Source organism: Odocoileus virginianus, chromosome 1 (assembly GCF_023699985.2).
Source record: "Odocoileus virginianus isolate 20LAN1187 ecotype Illinois chromosome 1, Ovbor_1.2, whole genome shotgun sequence".
In the NCBI taxonomy this organism is placed as follows: Eukaryota; Metazoa; Chordata; class Mammalia; order Artiodactyla; family Cervidae; genus Odocoileus; species Odocoileus virginianus.
Window position 1 is genome coordinate 14,666,770 of NC_069674.1, and position 25,766 is coordinate 14,692,535.

Here is a 25,766-nt window from a genome sequence, read left to right on the forward strand (position 1 = left end):
CATAAAATAGAAGCAATATTGTAACATTCAATAAAGACTTTATTTTTATTTTTTTAATTTTTTCAATAAAGACTTTAAAAATGGTCCACATCCAAAAAAAAATCTTAAACTGGCAGGAAAATAAAGACCTCAGTCCTACAACTAGAGAAAATGAGTTCCGCCAACAACCAGTGGGTTTGGAAGAAGCACCTGAGACCAGCAAGAGACCTGACATCTTGCCTTTAGCCCCATGAGACCAAGCAGAGAATCCACCTAAGCTGTGACGGCACTTCCACAGAAACTATGAGATAATAAATGTGTTTTAAAGCACTAAGTTTGTAACAATGTGTCATTAGGTAATAATACACTAATATATCAAGAAGTAGCTCTTTGGTTTATAGCTTTTTAATACCATTTGTAGTTTTCTTGCTGTGTATATCTCTTTTGTGTGTGTGTATTAGAATATGCTTTCTTTTTAACCTTTTATTTACCCTATTGGTGAACATTTTTTACCCCATTAAACAATTTTACCACATTTTTTTTTTTTTTTAATTAGAGTAGAAGGGAATAGCAACCCACTCCAGTATTCTCGCCTGGGAAATCCCATGGACAGAGGAGTCCATGGGGTTGCAGAGTCGAACACGACTGAGTGAATAGTTGATTTACACTGTTGTGTTAGTTGCAGGTGTATAGCGAAGTGAATCAGTTATACATATGTCCACTCATTCCCATATAGGTCATTATAGAGAACTGAGTAAAGATCCATGTGCTATACCGTAGGTCCTTATTATCTACTTCATATGTTTCATGGCTAAATTGTGCCTGACTCTTTTGAGATTCCATGGACTATAGCCCAGCAGGCTCCACTATCCATGGGGTTTCCCAGGCACGAGTACTGGAATGAGTGCCATTTCCTTCTCCAGGGGATGTTCCCCACCCAGGGATTGAACTCCCATCTCCTGTGTCTCCTGCATTACAGGTGGATTCTTTACCACTGAGGCACCAGGGAAGACCATATATAGTTCAGTTCAGTTCTGTTCTGTTTCCCGGAACACGTGGCTACTACAACACATCTACATGTATTCCTAAAAGTATATGTCTGGAAATAAACAATTTGGGTTGTTCAGTCCAGTTCACTGGCTCAGTCATGTCCGACTCTTTGCGACCCCATGAACTGCAGCACGCCAGGCCTCCCTGTCCATCACCAACTCCCGAAGTCCACCCAAACCCATGTCCATTGAGTCAGTGATGCCATCCAGCCATTGAGTCGGTGATGCCATCCAGCCATCTCATCCTCTGTCATCCCCTTCTCCTCCTGCCCGCAATCCCTCCCAGCATCAGGGTCTTTTCAAATGAGTCAGCTCTTCGCATGAGGTGGCCAAAGTATTGGGGTTTGAGCTTCATCAGTCCTTCCAATGAACACCCAGGACTGATCTCCTTTAGGATGGACTGGTTGGATCTTGCAGTCCAAGGGACTCTCAAGAGTCTTCTCCAACACCACAGTTCAAAAGCATCAATTCTGCACTCAGCTTTCTTTATAGTCCAACTCACATCCACACATGACTACTGGAAAAACCATAGCCTTGACTAGACGGACCTTTGTTGACAAAGCAATGTCTCTGCTTTTTAATATGCTGTCTAGGTTGGTCATAACTTTCCTTCCAAGGAGTAAGCGTCTTTTAATTTCATGGCTGCAGTCACCATCTACAGTGATTTTGGAGCCCAGAAAAATAAAGTCAGCCACCGTTTCCACTGTTTCCCCATCTATTTGCCATGAAGTGATGGGACCGGATGCCATGACCTTAGTTATCTGAATGTTGAGCTTTAAGCCAACTTTTTCACTCCTTTTTCACTTTCATCAAGAGGCTCTTTAGTTCTTCACTTTCTGCCATAAGGATGGTGTCAGTCAGCAAAAACAAGACTGGGAGCTGACTGTGGCTCAGATCATAGATAGTCGTTACTACATTTTTAAATGCTGTATAGAATTTATGTAACAATCCTGTTTTTTTTTTTTAAGTTTCATTTCGGCTGTGCTGGGTCTTCACTGCTGTGCAGGTTTTCCTCTAGCTGTGGACGGCAGTGGCTGTCCTCCACTTGCAGTGCTAGGGCTTCCCTTGTGGCACAGACTCGAGGGTGCTTGGCTTTAGTAGTTGTGGCTCGTGGGCTCAGTAGTCGCTGTTGCTGGGCTCTAAGAGCACAGGCTTCATAGCTGTGTTCTGTGGGCTGAGTTGCCCTGTGGCATGTAGGATCCTCTCAGACCAGAGTTTGACCCCGTGTCTCTTGTCTTTGGCAGGCAGATTCTTTACCACTGAACCACCAGGGAAGCCCCAGTTCTGTATTGTTGAAGATTATTTTCAGGTTTTCACTATGATGAGCAGTATGGGTTCATAAAATCCATGAAGAATTCCTGAGTCTAACTACCTAGAAGTCGTCTTCCCAATATTTAAAAAAGCTTTGCTTGTCTCCAGCTACCAACTAATTCTCTCTTCCATTCTCAGTGTGAGAGCTCTCGAACAAAGGGTAACTACCATTTATTGAATGCATGGAGTGTCAGGCCCTGTGCTTACCACTTGAGTTCTCATTTACCCCTCAGAGCAATCTGAAGTGAATGGTGTCTCTGGCTTACAATGGTGGAAACTGAAACTTGGTTAGATCATTTGCCTGTGGTTTCACAGTTGATAAGCGGTGGAGCAGACTTCAAATGTAACACCTTCTGATTAGAGGCTCGACTCAAGGAGACTATGCTGCATGTAGGGGACTTGCCTCATCATTCTCCCAAAAGGGCATTGCCAAGGGCCCCAGCGAAGGTCCTGCCAAATTCAGGAATTGCAGCACCTTTGTCTTTGGCTTTTTGCAGCAATAGGTGAAATAGATCACTGTTCTCCCCAGTCTTTAGTGTTATTTTATACCTGTGTCTTTCAAATGGTAAAAAGACTAATTGTCTTTAAAAAGAAAAATTCCAGGGGCTTCCCTGGTGATCCAGTGGTTAAAAATCCTTCTGCCAATGCAGGACGCAGGTTCGATCCCAAAATCCCACATGCTGTGGAGCAACTAAGCCCTTGCACTCTAGCGCCCGTGCTCCACAACTAGAGAAGCCCATGCACCGCAAGAAAGACCCAGCACAGCCAAGAAAAAAAAATTCCAGTTCATCATGGTCCAGAACTTCTGTGAAAGGCAAATAAATTGTTAGGAAAATGAGATGAAAAACATCCTTCAAAGTACAATTCCAAAGTTGTTGTTATTGATTTCAACAGACCTAAAATTGGATGTTATGGCAATTCAAATTGATTCGTGTCCGAGTCTTAGTGACCTCATGGACCGTAACCCACCAGGTTCCTCTGTCCATGGGATTCTCCCAGCAAGAATACTGCAGTAGGTTGCTGTGCCTTCCTCCAGGGGATCTTTTCAACCCAGAGTTCGAACCCATGTCACTTAGGTCTCCTGCATTGGGCAGGTAGGCTCTTTACACCAGCACCACCTAGGAATCCTACCAAATTGTTGTTCAGTCACTAAGTCATGTTGTGTCTGATTCTTTGCGATCCCATGGACTGCAGCATGCCGAGCTTCTCTGTCCTTCACTATCTCCTGGAGTTTGCTCAAACTCATGTCCATTGAGTCTATGTTGCCATCCAACCATCTCATCTTCTGTTGCATCCTTCTCCTGCTCCCTTCTATCTTTCCCATCATCAGGGTCTTTTCTAATGAGTCAGCTCTCCACATCAGATGGCCAAAATGTCAGAGCTTCAGCGTCAGTCCTTCCGATGAATATTCAGGGTTGATTTCTTTTAGGATTGACTGGTTTGACCTCCTTGCTGTCCAAGGGATTGATACAAAGATTTCTTTTTTTTTTTTTTTAATCACTCCTCCAATTTTATTTTCAAAGATTTCTAAGGCCCTGGTTTCTGTACTTTTTGGCCTGGGACCAGGCATATTGTGCAGTCCCCTCCTTAGCAGCATTGGTTGACACCATCTAGTTCTCACTTCTTCAGACTTGGCGCCTCCTTTCTCCTCCTCCTAATTATGGGCATTCCTTGAAGCATTTAGGAATTCCTTTGGCATTTCCACTTCTGCTTATATCTCTGTGGTCACTGGCCACTAAGGCTTTGGGTGCTGAAGCTTGGAGAGCTGGTAGGAGCAACAGATGGGTTCTAGTCTGTGATATAACTGTTGGTCTGTGGACTGATATGTGGGAATCCCCTTATGCTATGAAGAGACTTCTACCAAGTACAGATTATGGATCCTGGTCCAGACTTACTGAAGCAGAGCTGGGACCTGGTATGTTCAGCAGGTGCAGTGGCCCATCCCATGCACAGCCAAGACACAAATGCATCTCCTGTCCAGCCTTCTCTTCTTCCAGTTGAGAATACTAAAGCCCCCACAGGGGAAGTGACTTGAAAGTAAAAAGAAAGTGAAAGTCACTCCGTTGTGTCCGACTCTTTGCGACCCCATGAACTATATAGTCTGTGGAATTCTCTAGGCCAGAATACTGGAGTGGGTAGCCTTTCCCTTCTCCAGGGGATCTTCCCAACCCAGGGATTGAACCAGGGTTTCCTGCATTGCAATTCAGTTCAGTCGCTCAGTCATGTCTGACTCTGTGACCCCATGGACTGCAGCACGCCAGGCCTCCCTGTCTACCACCAACTCCCTGAGCCTGCTCAAACGCATGTCCATTGAGTCGGTGATGCCATCCAACCATCTAGTCCTCTGTCATCCCCTTCTCCTCCTGCCTTCAATGTTTCCCAGCATCAGGGTCTTTTCCAATGAGTTAGTTCTTCGCATCAGGTGACCAAAGTATTGGAGTTTCAAGTTCAACATCAGTCCTTCCAATGAATATTCAGGCCTGATTTCCCTTGAGATTGACTGAGTTGATCTCCTTGTAGTCCAAGGGACGCTCAAGAGTCTTCTCCAACACCACAGTTCAAAACCCACACCACATTGCAGGCGGATTCTTTACCAGCTGAACTATCTGGGACTTGCCAGGTTCATATTGTAAATGGCCAGCAAAGGACTTAAATCCCTTGAGGGGCTACCTGAGTAAAAGCTATATCTCTGCACATGTCAAAATGTTATGGAAAGTCAATGTACACGATCATGTTGAGAGAGTCACTCTTTGTGGGATCCCAGCTTTTCTGTAATGTAATTTTTTCTTCAGTGTGCAGCAGAAGAACAAATTACTAAAATTCTTACACTGGAAAAAAAATATGAACTTTTCTAAAGCCAATGTTCCTCACCTCTTTTCCTTTTCCCAAGTGACAAATCCCTTTCTTAGTTTTTCCTCAGTAATATATAATCTTAGTAATTCCCTTAGGTATTTAAAAATGTTTCATTGTTTTTATATGGTATACAATGGTTAAAGTTAAGAATCAATACTAAAAAAAAAAAGAATCAATACTAATGGCTGATAAATTATTAAAGATTATAAAATTTATTTAAAATGCAATTATTTTCTCCTTAGGCCCTTTTGAGCTCATTTTAAGATTCTTTTTTACAACTTTAGTGAGATGTAATTCATATACCACACAATTCACTTATTTAAGTACACAGTTAAATGGGTTTTGTTATAATACATTTTTTAAAAATTGTAGTAAAATAATAAATATCAAAAATGTTAAGGGTATAATTCAGTGGCATTAATTACATTTGTAATGTTGTGTACCTATCACCAACAGTGAAATTCTTATGTTCAGATATACTAATTTTTTTCCCACTAAAATGATGTTCACTAAGTTATTTTTATTTACATTAAAACATTGCTGAATTTTAAAATAACCTATGTTTTGGTTTGGAGATATATAGACAATAAAACACTGACAGATAACTGCCACACACACACACAAGCTTTTATATGGAGAATGCCTATATTCGGTACCTTTGAAAAAATAACTGATTTGGTATTTCTACAAATGTTAATTTTATGTAAGAATAATTAAATGAAAGTTACAATGATAGTAAAGCAATTTCTATTCAGGTGAAGAGCAATCTTTGAATGACTTTGCAGAATTAGCACCTATTCTGTGCTACTTCTTAACTTGCACTTTAATTTCAGCATTCGTGAGCTTCCAGTTTTTGGCAATCATTTTGGGGTATTAATTAAACAATGTATGGTTCAGAAGAAACTGTATGATGTCAAGAACACTTTAGCAGCTTCCCTTCTGCTGATGCTACACCAACTAATGAGTCATTTGTGAACTGTGAAATTTATCCATGTTCATTCAATAATTGATCACAAGCTCTTGAACAGATTATATTAATATTGTTGAAAATGAAAGAAATTCAGCAGGCACTGTTGTTGCCTTTGGTGATATGAATCCCCAGAACCGCTTATCAGTCTCAGGGAGGTTTGCAAAACACCCTTGGGGAGCCCCGAGGCGTGCTGCTGGGTGAGTTCTCCCTCCTCTCAATCTAAGCCTTGGGCTGTGATGGCTCGACATCAGGCTGGCAGAAGCCACCCTCGTTGGCCCTGGTCTCAACCACGTCACCTTACATAAGAGGGAACTCGAGTTTCTGCATCATCCCTGTTCAAAAGGCAGAGCACTCAGCCTGGGCCGGGCGTATTTCAGGCACAGCTCCTCCATAACTCCCCCGAAGTTAGACAGGACTCACCCAGTGCCCCCAGCCAGCTACCTGTTCCCCACCCTGCCCCTTCCTCACTGCCTTCTCTCCCCTTCAGCTTCTTGTATAGAGAGAGCTGCACAATTCTTTGAAGGATATGAAAACCTGTGTATGAGAGTTTTTCTTGCAGTGAGTGTAGTTGTGTGTTTGTGTGTGTGTGTGTGTGTGTGTGTGTGTGTGTGGCGGGTGGTGAGGGGTTAATGTGATAGAGCCCAAATCCATTACTGATGATTGTCTGAGAAAGCATATAGCATAATTGTTGAGTGGGCTCTGGAGCCAGATGGTTTGGGTTTGAATCCTTGCTCTGCCACTTACTAGCTGTGTGACTTTAATCTCTCCATGTCTCATGCCTCATTTTTAAGATAGGAATTACAAATAATACCTACTTCAAAAGATAGCTGATAGGATACACTGAGTTATGGCTTCCTTGGCGGCTCAGTGGTAAAGAATCCAACTGCCAAGCAGGAGACGTGGGTTCGATCCCTGGTTTGGGAAGACCCCAACCCCCCCCTCCCCCCCAGAGAAGGAAATGGCAACCCACTCCAGTATTCTTGCCTAGGAAATCCCATGGACAGAGGAGACTGGCAGGCTAGAGTCCACGGGGTTTTAAAAGAACCGGACATGACTTAGAGAGTAAACAACAACAAAGTATAAATAAAATCCTTGTGGACTTTCCTGGCAGTCTAGAGATTAGGACTCTGTGCTTCCACTGCAGGGGGTTCAGGGTTCCATCCCTAGCTGGGGAACTAAGATCCTCCAAGCCAAGCTGCCAAAAAAAAGCAAAAAGTTTGGTACAGTGTCAGGCACATAGTAATTGCATAGTAATGTGTTTGCCATTATTATTGCGATAGTAGTACTATTACTGTTACTATTAGTAGACCTTTTTAGTAATAGAGTGGGGAAGAGATTTAGGAATAATCTATGAACAATAAATTTTTAAAATTTTATTTATATTGGTTTTTGAAAAATTTTGGCCATGCCCTGCAGCATGTGGGATCTTAGTTCCCTGACCAGGAATTGAACCTGTGCCCCCTGCAGTAGAAGCATGAGGCCTTAACCACTGGTCTGTCAGGGAAATTCCAACAATGAATTTTTTTTTTTTTAATTTTTATTTATTTACTTGGCTGCGCCGGGTCTTAGTTGTGGCAGGTGGAATCTAATTCCCAGACCAGGAATCAAACCTGGGAGCCCAGAGTCTTAGCCACTGGACCTCCAGGGAAGTCCCCCAACAATGAAATATTAACAAAAAGTATTCTTATACAAGGAAATGTACTTGACACTGGCAGACAAAATAGAGGCATTCATAGTCTTTTTATTCTTTCAAAATGTCCCTTTGGAACTTAATTTCATGTAACTCACTTGTTAACAACCATACAGTTTTGCATATGTGAGATCACCAGCAGTCAGTCAATGAAGAGCCTTCCCCCACCATAGCTCTAAAGCAGAACCCACCTGGGTGAGCTTCTAGTGCCCTGAGAGCCTGTGCTGAGCTTCAGAAAAAGCTGCACATCTTTCCAAAGAAAGGCAATGCCAAAGAATGTTCAAACTACCACACAATTGCACTCATCTCACACAGCTAGCAACATAATGCTCAGTCCTCCAAGCCAGGCTTCAACAGTACGTGAACAGTGAACTTCCATATGTTCAAGCTGGATTTAAAAAAGGTAGAGGAACCAGAGATCAAATTGCCAACATCCGTTGGATCATTGAAAAAGCAAGAGAGTTCCAGAAAAACATCTGCTTTGTTGACTACGCCAAAGCCTTAGACTGTGTGGATCACAACAAACTGTGGAAAATTCTTCAAGAGATGGGAATACCAGACCACTTTACCTGCCTCCTGAGAAACCTGTATGCAGGTCAAGAAGCAACAGTTAAAACTGGACATGGAACAACAGACTGGTTCCAAATTTGGAAAGGAGTACGTCAAGGCTGTATATTGTCACCCTGCTTATTTAACTTATATGCAGAGTACATCATGTGAAATGCTGGGCTGGATGAAGCACAAGCTGGAATCAAGATTGCTGGGAAAAATATCAATAACCTCAGATATGCATATGACACCACCCTGATGGCAGAAAGTGAAGAGGAACTAAAGAGCCTCTTGATGAAAGAGGAGAGTGAAAAAGCTGGCTTAAAACTCAACATTCAGAAAACTAAAATCATGGCATCTGGTCCCATCACTTCATGGCAAATAGATGGGGAAACAGTGGAAACAGTGGCTGACTTTAATTTTGGGGGCTCCAAAATCACTGCAGATGGTGACTGCAGCCATGAAATTAAAAGACACTTGCTCCTTGGAAGAAAAGCTATGACCAACCTAGGCAGCATATTAAAAAGCAGAGACATTACTTTGCCAACAGAGGTCCGTCTAGTCAAAGCTATGGCTTTTCCAGTGGTCATGTATGGATGTGAGAGTTGGACTGTGAGGAAAGCTGAGCACCGAAGAATTGATGCTTTTGAACTGTGGTGTTGGAGAAGCCTCTTGAGAGTCCCTTGGACTGCAAGGAGATCCAACCAGGCAATCCTAAAGGAAGTCAGTCCTGAGTGTTCATTAGAAGGACTGATGCTAAAGCTGGAGCAACAATACTTTGGTCACCTGATGCGAAGAACTGACTCACTGGAAAAGACCCTGATGCTGGGAAAGATTGAAGGCGGGAGGAGAAGGGGATGACAGAGGATGAGATGGTTGGATGGCATCACCGACACAATGGACATGAGTTTGAGTAAGCTCCTGGAGTTGGTGATGGACAGGGAAGCCTGATGTGCTGCAGCCCATGGGGTCACAAAGAGTTGGACACGACTGAGCGACTGAACTGAAGTGAAGTTTTCAGAGCAGACCTCTGTGTGCCCTCAGCCAGGAAAGTTGCTCCACTTCCAACCCTTCTGTCCCAGCACCTTCATTTCAACAGAGCCCACACTGGCTAATTACAGGTTGCTGGTGTTCAGATGAACTTGTTCTCACATATATAAACCTGTTGGTAAGGAGTATTTAATTCCAGATAACCCGCAGAGTGCATCATCCTAGAAGCTGGTTAGGTTTTCAAGTGTTGGTTAAGACTGATAAACAGATAAATGAAGGAGGATTGGTGTGAACCCTTGACCTCATAGCCTGCTCAGCCTCTTTCTTCTCTGCCCACTTTCCCCTGATCCACTCAGTTTTCCTTCTTCTTCATGACTGCCGGCTCACTGTCTCTTCTGAAAATCGCTCAGTGGCTTGGTGTAGGTATATTGCTGATCGGCTGTGTGAAATCCTGCTTCACATAACCCTTTCTTTTCTTTTTAAAATTTATTTTTGGCCGCAATGGGTCTTTGTTGCTGTGTACAGGCTTCCTCTATTTGTGATGTGCGGGCTTCTCATTGCAGTGGAGCATGGCTGTGTGGCCTCAGTAGTTGTGGCGCACAGGTTTAGTTACCCTGAACCATGTGGAATCCTCCCATACCAGAGCTCAAACCCATGTCCCCTGCATTGACAGGTAGATTCTTAACCACCAGACCACCAGGGGAGTCCAGCCCTTTCTTTAAAAGGAGAATATGTATGTTAAAAAGTTAATCTGCTTTGATGTATTTGTTCCTTCTGGCTTATAATAGATTTCCTTCCTGTTTCCAAAAGGTAGGTTGTTTCGTTTCTGTCAGGCGAGTATATGCTCCTTGGTTCTTTGTCTCATCACAACAAAAATTTGGAGTGATGGACATTAAAGCCCCCTAGGTGGGTCACAGCTCTCGGGTCTTGGACAGACCGTGTTATAGCTCTCAGGTCTCGAACGGACTGTGTTATAGCTCTTAGATAAATCAGTGTTACAGTTCAGTGTTACAGCTCTATTTTATTTAGATAACAGCAGGAAAATCCATCTTCGAGGCGTGAGGGCACGTGGATCCAAAGACGCGAAGAGAAGAGCGCCCCATCGCAGGGGAGAGAGAGAGAGGAGAGCTTTGGCTCCTCTTTTTATATGTTTCTCTGTCCCTGGGCCTGTCCTATGTAAATTGGGCCAGCCAGGAGTGTTGTTTTACCTGAGGTTCTCACTCTGGTCCTAAGACCTTCCTTTGTTCTATTTTTGCAGGCTTTTCCCTTACAGGTCTTTTAGCCACCGCCATTCTGGACTCCTTTTCCCTATTTTAACTACCTAACAGTTTCCACAATAAATATATATTGCTGTGAACTAAGATTAATTCTCTGTTGGCTCACTCCCACCCCTGTTGGCTCACTCCCACCCTCACCTACCCTCTGTATAGTAGCAGTTCTCAAGATTTAGTGTGGGGAGACTCACCTGGCAAGCTTGGTGAAGTGTGGGTTTCTGAAAAGATTCTGATTCAGTGGGTCAGCCTTGGGTGTCTGGAATCAGAGATAAACATCCCCTGGCCATTCTCAAAGGTGTGGTTGGGGAACCCCACTTAGAGAAGTGTTGCTCTATTATACAGTCCAATGGCTAGATGGTGTGAGCTGCACATCTAATTTAAGATTTCTAGTTGTCACATTAAAAAAAGTAAAAAGAAACAGCTGAAATGTTAATATATATTTTATTTAACCTAGAAAATCTAAACTATCATTTTAACATATAGTCAATATAAAAATTATTAGGAAGATAGTTTACATTTTTTTTTTGTACTAAGTCTTCAAAATCTGGTATATATGGGGTGAGAGTGGGAGAGAGGTTCAAGAGGGAGGGGGCATATACCTATGGCTGATTCATGTTGATGTATGGCAGGAATCAACACAATATTGTAAAGCAATTGTCCTCCAATTAAAAATAAATTAACTAGAAATTTAGAAAAATCTGGTATATATTTTACATTCAGCTCATCTCAAATTCAAATTTACCACATTTTAAGTGTTTAGTCATCATACATGGCTAGTGGCTGTTTGTTTAGAGCTGGTCTCAGCCTATGGATAGTGATGCTAAGGCTTGAAATGCCTGGGAACCCTCACCTGCACCCTGGGTGAGCTCCCCATAGACATTTCCCCTTTTAGAGCTAGTTTTGTGGCTAGACCAGCCCTTGTAGTTTCATTAGGATTGCAAGACACCTTCAGCAACAACCCTTGGGGAGCTTTGAAAAAACGAGGTTTATGACTTACAGGTTCCACAGAGTACATGGCTTGCCCAGCCACACAGTGAGGTTAGTATTGGTTTGATACATGTTTGAGCCAATTTAATTTCAATTCAGAACTAATTTTTGATCCCGCAGATAACTGGATGTTTTAGAAAGAAATCGTATGCATCTCCCACATCCTAGGAGTCTGGTCCAATCAGCCCAACTAGGATAAAGTGAAATCCAATTCTATCTCTATCACATGGCTCCTGACCATTTGGCAAGACACTATTTATGGTCTTCAGCTCAAAAGGCTTTGCTCCCCAAACTAAGACTCGAAGTGTGAATGTCAGGAAACAAAAAAGTTAACATCTGGTCATCATGGCAGGCTTTTCCCCCATCCTCCTGTGCCCACACTGTTTTAAACCACTCTGGAATGTTCCAAACATCCTCGTCCCTCTCGATAATCCTCTCTTCTTCTTTCCTTCACTGCTCACTTCTCCAAGCGAGAGGCAAAGTTCAGTAGAAAACAGCTGGAGGGTTGGGGAGACAGAAAAGGGAAAGATGCACAAAAAGGGAAAAAAAGAACAAATCTTGTCCTGCCACCCCTGGGCCTCGAGTCCTAGGAAAAGTCAAGAGAAATAAGGGTGTCCTCTGTTGTCAGAATCAGTGTTCCTTCCTCTGGTGTGAACTGAGGCAAAGGGGCGCCCCCGCCCCGGACCCCTACCCCAAGCAGGAAGGAGTAGGACCAGAGGCAAGTCCGTTTGTTCAGCAGACTCGAGGCCAGCAGCTGCCCTTTGTTTCAGAGGTGGCCTCTGATGGGTGTGACCTGCTTGGGGAACCTACTCAGCAGGTGCACTGATTCTTCTCCCTCGGAGCTGGGGCCATGAGGACGGGAGTGGACTCCAGCGGGAGGCTGCCTGGGGCACCCTCCCCGTACAAGGGCAGGCTGTGGCGGGCCATCAGCTCCCTGGCCATCAGCACGAAGACCTCATCGATGTTCTTGGACTCCTTGGCAGATGTCTCCAGAACAGCCAGGAGGCCGTGTTTCTCAGCCAGGATGCAGGCATCCTCAAAGAGAACGTGGCGTTTTTCCCACAGGTCACACTTGTTCCCTGGGAGTGAGAGAGAAGCAGATATTCTGGGGAGTAACTTACTCTGGTTTTTTAAAAGGTGGACTTTAAAAAGAACATTTTAGTTTAGCAGATGCCAAAGATTCAGTTAGGAGACAGAACCTACACCTAACCTAGGAAAGGAAGAAAGTGAAAGTGAAGTTGCTCAGTCGTGTCTGACTCTTTGCGATCTCGTGGACTATAGCCTACCAGACTTTTCTGTCCATGTGATTTTCCAGGCAAGAGTACTGGAGTGGGTTGCCATTTCCTTCTCCAGGGGATCTTCCCCACCCAGGGGTTGAAGCCCGATCTCCTGCATTTCAGGCAGGCGCTTTACACTCTGAGCCACCAGGGCCCCTAAACCCATACACTGAGGGGGTAAGAAGAGTTAAGTTAGAGAAACAGAGCAGGGAGAAGGAGAAAAAGTTGAGAAGCAGCGGCCTGCAGGGGGAGAGTAGGGCGTCTTATGAACGATGTTCAGGAATTCGCGATGAGGTAGAACGCCGAGGGTTTTAAACGGGTACTGAGGAGCTGGCCTTCTTCAGCTAGAGCTGAAGGAACACGACAGCTAATGCACAACCGTCTCTTTGACTTTGGTACAGTGGTGACGTGGCCTCAGGGGCTGGGGTAAACTTTTGAGAGAGAAAGACTCCTTTGTGTGAAGAACCGTGGAGATGGAATGGAAACTGTGGTGGAAGGGCAGGGACAGTTCGGTGAGGGAACGACACCGCTGACCATCCCAGATTAAGGCGAGGAGGCCACTGACAGAAAACAAGACCCCTCGTGTCAACCCTCGGGGTTGGATGCGTCACACAAGGGAACTCCGGGGACACTTCCAGATCATCTCTGGGGGCGTTTCTGGAACCAGATAAGAAGTGAGGGCAGAGACGGTTGTTACAACAGACACACGAGGGAGTAAATGACCAAGAAACCGTTGTGAGTTTCCCAGAAATCCCGCCGCATCTTGCCATCTGTTCCCCTCCTCTGCCCCACCTGTTTCTGCAGAAAAGGGAGGAGGGGTGAAGGGCGGGGCCACAGGGGCGGGACAGGAGGGCGGGGCCTAAGGGGGCGGGGCTAGCAAGGGAGGCGAGGGCGGTGCAGAAGGGGGCTGCCTGGGCAGGGTGACTTTGCAGGGCAGCTTTCGAGGTTCTGCTCCAAGATATCCCAGGAAACTGCGAATTTAAAGGATCCAGCCCACCTTCCTGGGGAAACGTCCCAGTGAGATTAGAACTGCGTGGTTCCCCTCGGTGAGATGCATGAGATTCGCACCTAAGCTTCCTTCCCTGGGAGCGGTCTTTGGTGGGGTTTCCTTCCCTGCCTGCTCAGCTCTGTCATGGGGGGGGGGGGGGGGGGGTGGGTGGGAAGCGGGGACGTGGGGAGTGGGGCTCGGAGCCTCTAATTCAGTAGGGCAGGACAGTTTCCCTGGATTGAGGTCTCAGCACTATGCTAAGTGCTTTGTGTGTTCTTTTGTTTAATCCTTTCAATTCAACAACACCTTTGAAGCAGGTGCTGCTTTTATAGATGAGGAGACAAAATTCAGAGAAAGGGATGAACCCAAGTTGAGACAGGACAGAGAGGGAGATTTGAACACAAATCTGTTTGACTGCAGAGTTCAGGCACTAGAGTGGATGAGACACTGCTTCAACCAGAGCTTCAGACGAGGGTGACTGTTAGCCTGACCACTGCTGGAAAGTGTTTGGAAAGGAACTGACCCCAGGGAGGCTCTGGTTCATACCCTGCCTCACCTGTCAGTAAGTACCTTGACCCAGTTACTTAGCACCATATTCAACCTCCAGAGGCCTCGATTTCCTCAGCTGGGAAACGAGGATGGTGGTCTCTGCTTCTCAGGATGGTTGTGAGGGTTAAATGAAGGGACTCAGGAGCGGATTCAGAGTGGAGTTTAGTAAATGTCACCTGTCACTATCTCTTCCTATCAACCCTCCTGGTTCTCACACCTCAGGAGCAACTATCATGAAAGGTGTCAGAAACCTCAGCCAGGGTCCTCCCTGTTGCTTTGAAGAAGTGGTTATTGAGGAAGAAATCTAGGCCTTTTGAGGGGGCAGGAATCAGTGTTTATTTGTATAAACACAGAGGTGCCTTTAGAAGTGTCCAATATATCAGAAGTCAAATCAAAAAAGTTTCTGGTCTCAAAGGGGACCTTTGGCTGAGAAGTAAAAAGAGAAAAGAGACACTCTTCCCCAAAGAGACAAGTGGTCCTCTGTGTGGAGGCCACATGGCCACACTAATCTCTCTTTCCTGGTTTCATGCATGTGCGGAAAGACAGCCACTCTGAAAAAAGGAGGGGACTAAATTTGAGGCACATTTTCTTTGGATGGCTGTGGATTGGGGGGCTTTTGATCTAATGTGTCAGGAAGGGATGAACCCTGTCGAGGCCCTGGGAGTGACTTTGATTCTTAAGTTACAAGAAACAGAATGAGTTAAGAAGCAGCATTCTCCTCAAGGCTGTGCATACAACAGGGGCTGGTTGTTGTTCTGTCAGTCAGTCGTGTCAGACTCTCTGCGACCCATGGACCACAGCATGCCAGGCTCCCCTGTCCTTCACTATCTCCCAGAGTTTACTCAAACTCACATCCATTGAGTCGACGATGCCATCCAACCATCTCATCCTCTGTCATCCCCTTCTCCTCCTGCCCTCAATCTTTCCCAGCATCAGGATCTTTTCCAATGAGTTGGCTCTTTGCATCAAGTGGCCAAAGCTAGACAATGACTTAAAGCAGCAAAGACAGGGGAAGAGTGGTTCTAGAATAACAAGTCCTTTCTGGAGTCTGGATGATAATAATAAATGGACTGAGTGTGCTAATGATGTGTCCCATCAGGGGAGGTCCAGGGTGAGCACCTTACCCCAGGTCCACCTGCCCAGAGGCTGGCTAGAAACCTGGGCCTGGATTTGACGTGAAAAGAAGGAATGGGACAATGGGGTTTCCTTTCTGAGGAATGTGAGCTAGAGGGTATGGGAGAATGAGGGATTCTGTGGCAGGAGCAGGCTGGGGATGATGCCTGGAGGAATCCAAGAGGGAGGGCTCAGGGTGAGAGAGAGTGGCCAGCCCACACCACCCCACATTTAAGAAGCAGCTCTGAGAGAGGAGATAGATGCACAATAGTGGAGGAGGCTTCCCAGGTGGCTCAGTGGTAAAATCCCCCTGCCAAGACAAAAGACACGGGTTCGATCCCTGGGTCGGGAAGATCCCTTGGAGTAGGAAATGGCAACCCGCTCCAGTATTCTTGCCTGAAGAATTCCATGGACAGAGGAGCCTGGTGGCCTGCAGTCCGTGGGGTTGCAAAGAGTCAGACACAACTGAGCATACCCAGTGGAGGAGCTTGGTTAGCAGATCCCAGCCTGAGAGGAGGGCCCCCAGCTTCCTGCTTGTGGAGGGTGGCCTGGCTCCACTGTGGCTCCTCCTCTTGTGAGCTTGGTTGCTGACTTTTCCTAGGTCCCAGGGACTTGTATCCTTACCATAAGCCCCCCCCCCCCTCAATTATTTAAGGAACACTGATGAGCTTGTTCCCTCAAACAAACTTCTAGAAGCAAATCCCACCCTTTATGACAAACTTACTATGTGCCAGGCACTGTCAAGCAATGCATACACTTTTTCTCACTAAATCTTTACAACCCCAGCAAATATTGATCAAATGTTATAGATGAGGAAACTAAGGTTCAGATGGTGACTTAGCACAGAGCTAGGATATGCTTGTCAATGGGTAGCTCTTTCTCAGTCCTACAGCAGCTGTCTAGACCTGTGCTCTGCCAACTTTAATTTGCACAAGGATCTCTCTAGGATCGATTCGGATCCAGTAGGTCTGGGGTGAGGCCTGAGATGGGGCATTTCTAACAAACCCCAAAGTGATGAGGACGCTGTGGATTTTTAAGGGAGTGAAAATACACTCTGTGATATCTTCATGATGAATACTTGTCATCATGCACTTGTCCAAATCCATAGAAAGCACAACACCAAGAATGATTCATAATTTAAACTATGGACTTTAGATGATTATGATGTAGGTCTATGTAGGGTCATTCTTTGTAACAAATGTAGCACATTGTTAGGGGATGTTGATATGGGAGGGGCTATGCATGTGTGGGGACTTCCCTGGTAGCTCAGCTGGTAAAGAGTCCTCCTGCAATGCAGGAGACCCTGGTTTAATTCCTGGGTTGGGAAGATCCCCTGGAGAAGGGATAGGCTAGCCATTCTAGTATTCATGGGGCTTCCCTGGTGGCTTTGATGGTAAAGAATCTGCCTGCATTTCAGGAGACCTGAGTTTGATCCCTGGGTTGGGAAGATCCCCTGGAGGAGGGCATGGCAACCCACTCCAGTATTCTTACCTGGAGAATGCCATGGACAGAGGATCCTGGCGGACTACAGTCTGTGGGGTCACAAAGAGTCAAGAGTCGGACATGACTGAGCGACTAGCACAGCACATGCATGTGTGGGTACAGGGCATGTATGGGAAATCTCTGTATCTTGCTCTCAGTTTTGCTAAGAACTTCAAACTGTTCTGAAAAAATAAGTCTTAAAACAACAAACAAAAACCTGGTGATGATGATGTTGCTTGTCTGCAGACCACACTTTGAGTAGCTAAAGCTAAACCAGGTTGCCAAAATTAACCAGCCACCTGGTAAACAGTAGTGTCCTCAGGAGGGGGGGGTGCACTGCTTGCAAAGCTAATACTATAGGGAACTGACAGTATGTTGTGCTCAGTCGTGTTCGACTTGGTGACCCCATGGACTGCAGCCCACCAGGCTCCCCTGTCCATTGGATTTCCCAGGCAAGAATACTGGAGTGGGTTGCCATTTCCTACACCAGGGGGTCTTCTTGACTCAGGGATCGAACCCACATGTCTTGCATCTCCTGCATTGGTAGGCAGATTCTTTACCACTGTGCCACCTGGGAAGTTACCCATTCTGAATATACAATGGGACTGCACCTATTTCAAGCTGTGAGTTCACTTAGTGTAGTTGAAGTTGATGTTAATTTTGATGTTAACTTGTTGTTAAGATTTGTTTAAGATCTTAGCAGGTGTGAGAAGTCGTTCAAGAGTGTTGTCAGTCATAGTCATCTGAGTGGCTCCCTTGGGGATTAAGAGCCACCTGAAGCTGTGAAACTCACACTCCAGAGTATTTCCTGTGTAGTCTGCAAATATGTGTGTTGAATCAGCCAGGGTGCACCTTCACATATATGTCCCAGGTTTTTGCAATGAGAAACTCTAGGGTGGGGTCTTGGAGTCTGTATTCCTTTTTTTTTTTTTTTTTTTTTTAGGCCTTGCTGTGCAACATGTGGCATCTAGTTCCCCCACCAGGGATTCAATAAGTGCACCCTGCAGTGGGAGTGCAGAGTCTCAACCACTGGACCACCGAGGAATCTGTATTGTTAACAAATTCATGCCACCCCCAGTATCATGCTCAAGTGAACCTGATGGGAATTTCTGGCCCAGATGTTTTCTGAGGTCCTAGCCTCCACCTGTGCTTATATGACTTCCTGTTCCACTGTCATTGGAAACCCAGAAAAAGCTGAGCATGGGGCTTAAAGGAAAGTGAAACGCCTTGAAATCCACATACCAATCAGCATGATGACCAAGTTTGCTGCTCCGTATTTCTCTATCTCATGAATCCAGTGAGGAACAGACTCGAATGTGGACCGCCGGGTGAGGTCGTAGGCGATGATGGCCGCATGGGCGCTGCGGTAGTAGCTCTGGGTGATGGTCCGGAAACGCTCCTGGCCAGCGGTGTCCCACACCTGCATCTGCAGAAGGTCGGGCAAGGGGGTCTGCGTGAGGAATTCCCATGTTTGATGCTCACCTAAGTTGTTTCCTGGGTCTCACTTCTAGAGATCCAGACTCACAAGGTCTGGGGTGGGGCCCAAGAGTCTGCTTTTTTCAGAGGCTCCCCAGAGTCATCTGGATGTGCTTTCAGGTTGGAAGTCATCTCCTAAGGGACTCTTCAGCCTGAGAGGTGGATCCAGGGTCCTAGGGTGTGGTGTTCTTTGCCTTTCCAGCACACTCATCTCCTTGTCTAGATTTTGAGGGTTATCTTTTGACCCTGGTAAAGGAGAGGGCATTGGCTAAACTGCTTTGATTCTGAAGGATCACTCAGTTGTCCATGTTTAGAAGTGTGCCCATAATTGTTGTTTAGTCATGTACAACTCTGTGACCCCATGGACTGCAGCCTGACAGCTCCTCTGCCCATGGGATTTCCCAGGCAAGAATACTGGAGTGGGTTGCCATTTCCTCCTCTAGAGAATCTTCCTAACCCAAAGATCAAACCCAAGTTTCTTGCATCTCCTGCATTGGCAGGCAGATTCTTTACCACTGGGCCACCGGGGAAGCCACTGTCCTCATAATACTAACTTCCAAATTAACAAGCCAGGCAGTGGCACCAATTTATATTCCCTCCAACAGTGTTTGAGGGTACTTGTTTTTTCTTTTAGCTTTAAAAAAAATTAACTTCATTTATTTATTTATTTTTGGCCATGTTGGGTCTTCACTGCTGCGTAGGTTTTCTCTAGTTGTGGTGAGTAGGGGCTACTCTAGCTGCCGTGTGTGGGTTTCTCCTTGAGGTGGCTTCTCTTGTTCCGAAGCACGGGCTCTAGGGCACTTGGGCTTCGGTAGTTGTGGTTCCTGGGCTCTAGAGCATAGGCACACAGGCTTTGTTGCTCTGCGGCATATGGGATCCTCCGGGACCAGGGATCGAACCCATGTCTCCTGCATTGGCAGGCAGATTCTTTTCCACTGTGCCACCAGGGGAGCCCTGGTACCTGTTTTTTTCATACTCTCACATTATTTATAAAGTTTATTTTTTAAAGAAAGTTTTCAAACATACGTAAAACTAGAGAGAATATAACAGTGAATCCTCACATAACCATATAATTATCAAGATTTTGCCACTCTTGCTTCATGGAGCCCTTTCTGTTGATTTATTTGAAATATAATTTTAAAGAGAATCCTAGACTTTGTGTCATTTCCTGCCTACTTACATACTTCTTTAATAAATGGACATTGTCTTTCATAACCATAACACCATTATCACTGCTAATAAACATTTCAATAACTCCTTAGTATGATATATTCAGACCATATTACATTTTCCTAACTGGTTCCAAAATATCTTTCTACTATTGTGTTTAATAGGATCCCAAGCAAAATCCATTTATTATATCATTACCAACACTTTTTGATCCTTTTTAATCAAATGGGTAAAAGATATCTAACTGTCAATTTCATTGCTTTAATTAAAAGTGACAGTGAGGGGACTTCCCTGGTGGTCCAGTGGCTAAGGCTCCATGCTCCCAATGCAGGGGGCCTGGGGATCGATCCCTGGTCAGAGAAGGAGATCCCACATGCTGCAACTAAGACCCAACACAGTCAAAGAAAAAAAAAAAAAAAAAACAAAAATAAAAGTGACAGTGAAAGTGCTCGGGCCTGGTGCACTGGGAAGACCCAGAGGGATCGGGTAGAGAGGGAGGTGGGAGGGGGGATCGGGATGGGGAATACATGTAAATCCATGGCTGATTCATGTCAATGTATGACAAAAACCACTACAATATTGTAAAGTAATTAGCCTCTAACTAATAAAAATAAATGGAAAAAAAAAAAAACTGAGAGTGAGAACCTTTACTTCTTCACATAAATGTATGAGCCAGTTTGCATAAAAATTATGAAGTAGTAGTCTTGTCAAATCTGTAAATTGCCTACATTTTGTGTTTGGTTGTTGGTCTTTTCTTTGATATTTATCAGAGCTTTGCTGCGTGGCATGCAGGATCCTAGTTCCCTGACCACGGACTGAGCCCATGCCCCCTACAGTGGAAGCATGGAGTCCTAACCACTGGACTGCCAGGGAATTCCCTTATTAGAGCTCTTTTCATGTCAAAGAAATTAGCCTTCTATGATTTCCATATTTGCAAGTGTTTCTTTCCAGTTTGTCATTCAGCTTTTGACTTTGTTTATGGTATTTCTGAGTGTGTAGAAATTTGACCTTTATATGATTATACAGAAGAGTATAAATTTGACCTTTAGATATAAGAGTTAGATGGAGCAATATTTTCCTTTATGGCTTCTGGGTTCTTGTCATAATTTCAAGCCTGATTTTCCCCTTCCTCAGTGAGAAAAATAAATACTCTCAGGTGTATTTTGCCTGGTATTTTTATGATTTCATATTTTATATTTACAGCTTTTATGCCTCAGGCCTGTGTTTCCGGGTCAGGGTCTGTGGGTGAAATAGGCAGCTCCACCCCTGTGCCCCTCTGACCTTCACTTTCTTGCCGTCGATCTCCAGGGCACGCACAGTGAAGTCCACCCCGATCGTGTTCTGCTGCGCCTCCGTGTAGACCCCGGACTTGAAATGCTGCACGACACACGTCTTGCCCACATTGGAATCCCCGATGAGGATAATCTTGAACAAATAGTCGAAGTTTTCGTCCGCTGCCCTGGCCGAGCTGGAGAATTGCATGGCTCTTGCCACCTAGGATCAAGGAAGAAAAGAAGGAATTCAGCCTATCTCTAGTGAACAGCTACTGGCGGCCAGGAACTATTCTTGGGCCAGGACAGCAGGAGACAGAGGAAGGTCACTGCTTTCCTAGCACGGACATCCTCGTGGGAGGAGAAGGACATTAGTTACTGGTCAGGGAAGAGGGAGCTGCCCCCACAAACCCCACCTGTCCTAGGTGAGTTGATACTACTTTAGGAGTCACCTTACAATGAAGGGGGTCTACGGTCTGGGCCCAGTCTCAGATGGTAGCATTGACTGGGACCTCCCTGGTGTTCCAGTGGTTAAGACTCTGCGCTTTCAGTGCTTCCACTGCTGGGGGCGAGGGTTTGATTCCTGATCTGGGAACTAAGATCCCACACACCTTGTGGCCTGGCTCAGCAGGTATGTTTAACCTGCCACTTATCAGGTGGATTGACTGGCTCCTAAAGGAAATCACCTCTGAATATTCATTGAAAAGACCGATGCTGAAGCTGAAGCTCCAGTACTTTGGCCACCTGATGCAAATGGGAAAAGACTCTGATGCTGGGAAAGATTGAAGGTGGTAGGAGAAGGGGGCAACAGAGGATGAGATGGCTGGATGGCATCACTGACTTAACAGACATGAGTTTGAGCAAACTCTGGGAGATAGTGAAGGACACTGCAGACCCATGCTACAGTCCATGAAGTCGCAAAGAATTAGACACGACTGAGCAACTGAACATCAGTTGCGGAAGGCAGGCCTAGCTGTCAGCCCATCTTCGTGTCACACGGGAGGAAGACAAACTACTGGAAGTCTGAATGTCCAGGCAACCAGCAACAAACACCAAGGATACTTGACAGAGAAGTCAGTTTCAGAAAGGCTTTTCTTGTCTGGGAAATTATGATTTTGAGAATACTCAAAATGAAAACTGTGGGTAATTCCCAGGCGGTCCAGTGGTCAGGACTTTGCACTTTCACTGCCCAGGGCCTTGGGTTACATCCTTGATCTGGGAACCAGAATACCACAAGCTGTGCAGCGTGGCCAAACAAAACAAAAGAAACAAACAAACAAAAGAAACCCAGTGGTTCGAATGTTTGTGTTGTATTCTGCCATAGGCTGGGAAAAAAAATTTCTTATGACAGTGTTTTCCCAACTGACTATCAGAATTACCTGGGAAGGTAATTAAACAATTAAATATATAGGGACCTCCCTGGCTCAGTGGTAAAGAATCTGCCTGTCAACGCAGGAGACACAGGTTTGATCCCTGGTCCAGGAGGATCCCACATACCTCGAGCAACTAAGCTCATGTGCCATAACTACTGAAGCCTGTGTGCCTAGAGCCTGTGCTCTGCAACAAGAGAAGCCACTGCAATGAAAAGCCCGAGCACTGCAACTAGAGAATACCCTCTGCTTATTGCAACTAAAGAAGGCCTGCATGCAGTTACGAAGACCCAGCACAACCAAAAATAAACAATAAAAGAATAAATAAATAAATAAATAAATAAATATATATATATATATATATATATATATATATACATATATATTCCAGAGCCCATCTCAGATCTGCAAAATAGCTGCAAAAACATGCACACACTCTCAGGTGATTTTGATAAGCAGTCAGGTTTGGGAAGCATTGACCAGCACAGTCAACCACCTGAAACTTTATTCTTGCCCTCAGCATCTCAGCTTAAACATCCACCTACGCTTCAACATCTCAGATCACAAGGAGCTCACTACCTCCAGACAAAAATCAATTTTGTGTGCACAGCTCTTACATAGGGTTGAAATCTATGTCCCTGAGGTTTTTCACTGTGGACCCTCGTGTTACGCCAGGATTCTTACTCCACATGACAGCCCAGCAGACATTTGAAGCAGCAAGCAGGTCCCCTTGAATCAGATATCCCAGGCCCTTTGACTGTTCTTCAGTTGTGTTACGTATTCTCATCAAATGTCTCATAAAAATACACGAAAGTTTATCCCATTTGATAACTAAATTTGATGTGCTGCAAATTGTCCCTGTCTATGACACCCTTCTTCATTTCTCCCAGTTTTATTTTCTGGTCTTCTTAAAAGTCTTAGAACATGACAAGTCTGTATCATCACACACATTAAAATCTATACTTAAAACCCCTAAGCTTAAATGAATGAAGGAGGATCCCGCACCTCTCTTAGGTGTCTCTGAAGTTACTGTGGCTGCATGACCCAGCAAACAAGAGAAACAGCCAAACCACTTTTTCCCCCTCTGGCTTTTCAAATAAAGAAAGCCATTCTACTTCCGGTGTCTAACTACTGTCATGTGAGCTGAAATCTTACTTCTCCCCCGACCCCGGCCGCCTCCCCCAGTAAGTCCTCAGGGTTTCCGCAAAAGCCCCCTTCACATGCCCTGCAAGAAGAAATGAGCCATATCCACCCCCCTCCAAAACCCTCCATCCTGCAACCTACACCTGTTGCTCACCTGTTGCTCACGTCTGCCAGCAGGTGTTTGCTCTTTCTCCTGGTTTTCCTTTTGGCCCTCCGTGCCCCTTCTTCCTCCTGCCTCGAGGTGTGGTGGGAACTGTAGTTCTGTCCCCAGGTGTCAGGTTTAATGGCTCGAGAAAGCGAAAGGAAAGCGTAAACCCTCCCTCCGTCTCCCCCTCCCCCGCCATCCGGAGGAGCTGCGACAGAGTACAAAGCGCGGGGTGAGGTCCTGCCACACCTGCCACGCTCAGTTAGCTTTCCCCTGAGCGTGGAGCATCCCATGTCATCCATCAGAGCCCAAACGAAAAGAGCTAGGCAGCTGTATCAGCCAACACCCACTGAGCCACCTGGTTTCCTTCTCTTGGGCGGCCCCAACCCCCATTTTTCCTGGTGTCACCTGTGTGTCTGGGGTGGGGCTGGCTAGCTGAAAGACCACAAGTTAAAGGGGGCTACAGATCTGGATTTCGAGTCCTTCAATTGTTTTCTGGGCTTGGATAACCTTTGCTGAGGAGTTATTGAGTGAAAGAGAAGATTAAAAAACTAAATTGGGAAGATCCCTTGGAGAAGGAAATGGCAACCCACTCCAGTATTGCTTGGAAAATTCCTTTGACAGAGGAGCCAGGCAGGCTACAGTCCATAGGTCACAAGAGTCGGACATGACTTAGCGCTATCTTTTCTTTCTTTCAAAGCTGAAAATGTTTCCTTCCCCCCTCAAAATCTACCCCAGAACAAGGATTTATTTCTAAGAAGACCTGGCATCCGTCAGTCCCCGATGGTGGCCATGGAAGCATTGAGCTGAGCTGAATTTTCCTTTTTGACTTTCCCCCCCACAGAGTCTGGAAGAGTCTCTGCTTCTCCTAGCCTGGGGACTAGCTCGCCTCCACTACGTAGAATGTGCTGAGTAGGCAGTTAAGCTACAAGCACCACATGCAAAACAAAAACATCTGGATTGATAAAATATGAAACTGGTATAGTGTTTTCATACTGTGGGCTCAGACTCGTTATGAGTCATGCAGTCAATTTCAGTGGGTCGTAACCAGCATTTTTACAGAAGAGATGAGGAAAACAATTCAGAATGCATTCCTGTTTTCATGAACTGTTTGTGTCAGTTGTGAACAGGGAGGTGTGTGCTGAGGGTGATTTAAGATGTACTTCTTACTGTGTGTGGAGGCCTAGCACTGAAGTAGAGGACAGTTTATTCACTACACAACAGCGTTTCTGTAGAGAAACTGAATGATGATTTATCTTATCTGAAATTCCATTTACACATCACTTGCAGGAACCTCTCTTTTTTTAAATTTAAACAAAAATTTTTGATTGGAGTATAATTGCTTTACAGTTTTGTTAGTTTCTGCTGCACAACAACAACGTGAATCAGTTACATGTACACTTACATCCCCAGGAGGGCCTCCCAGGTAGCACAGTGGTAAAGAATCCACCTGCCAAGGCAGGAGACACAGCAGACTCAGATTTTAAGCTCCCCTGGAGGAGGAAATGGCAACCCACTCCAGTATTCTTGCCTGAAAAAATCCCATGGACAGAGGAGCCTAGAGGGCTATGGTCCATGGGGTCACAAAGAGTCAGACACGACTGAGCGAGTGAGCATGCATGTATCCCCAGGAACCTCTCAGGGAGGATAAACCCAATGTTGGCAGGGAGAGCAAGAAAACAAACAAACAAACAACAACAACAAAAAAAACACTGCCAAATACTGCTGCTGCCGACCGTGTTTTGAAAGCCATGGTCATGTATATGAGGCTTGGAAATGAAATATAAGTCAAGATCCATGACAAATGTATGGGCAGGGGCAGGAAATAGAACCTGTGAAATGTGTCAATGAGGTTAGGTGTACAAATGTTTTCTTTTTCTGGTGATGATTACTGATAAGGGAAAATAACAACAACGAAACCCAGCTGACTCAGACTTCCCACTTGGGAGGGTGTCTAGAAGTAGAAATCAAATGGTAAAATGCCTGGATGGTTATGGATGTAAGGAGAAATGCTGCTTTTCCCTAACCCAATCCTGTTCACCAATGTTGACTATAAGTGCAAAGAGCTGAGCTTGGGCTATGGGGGAGATGCATTATTGACATGGGTGGTGGTGACACAGGTTATATACT

The 25,766-nt window shown here is 45.2% G+C and overlaps 1 protein-coding gene across 1 annotated transcript; it reads right to left on the reverse strand.

The window, feature by feature from the left end:
- Window positions 1-11,087: 11,087 nt before the first annotated feature.
- Window positions 11,088-23,791, reverse strand: RAB19 (RAB19, member RAS oncogene family). Its single transcript, XM_020899376.2, has 4 exons — window positions 23,646-23,791; window positions 20,989-21,201; window positions 18,304-18,487; window positions 11,088-12,731 (listed from the first exon to the last, which is right to left on the reverse strand). Exons 2-4 carry the CDS (start codon window positions 21,187-21,189, stop codon window positions 12,463-12,465), a joined length of 654 nt encoding a protein of 217 aa, XP_020755035.1. The 5' UTR covers window positions 21,190-21,201; window positions 23,646-23,791; the 3' UTR covers window positions 11,088-12,462.
- Window positions 23,792-25,766: the final 1,975 nt, after the last annotated feature.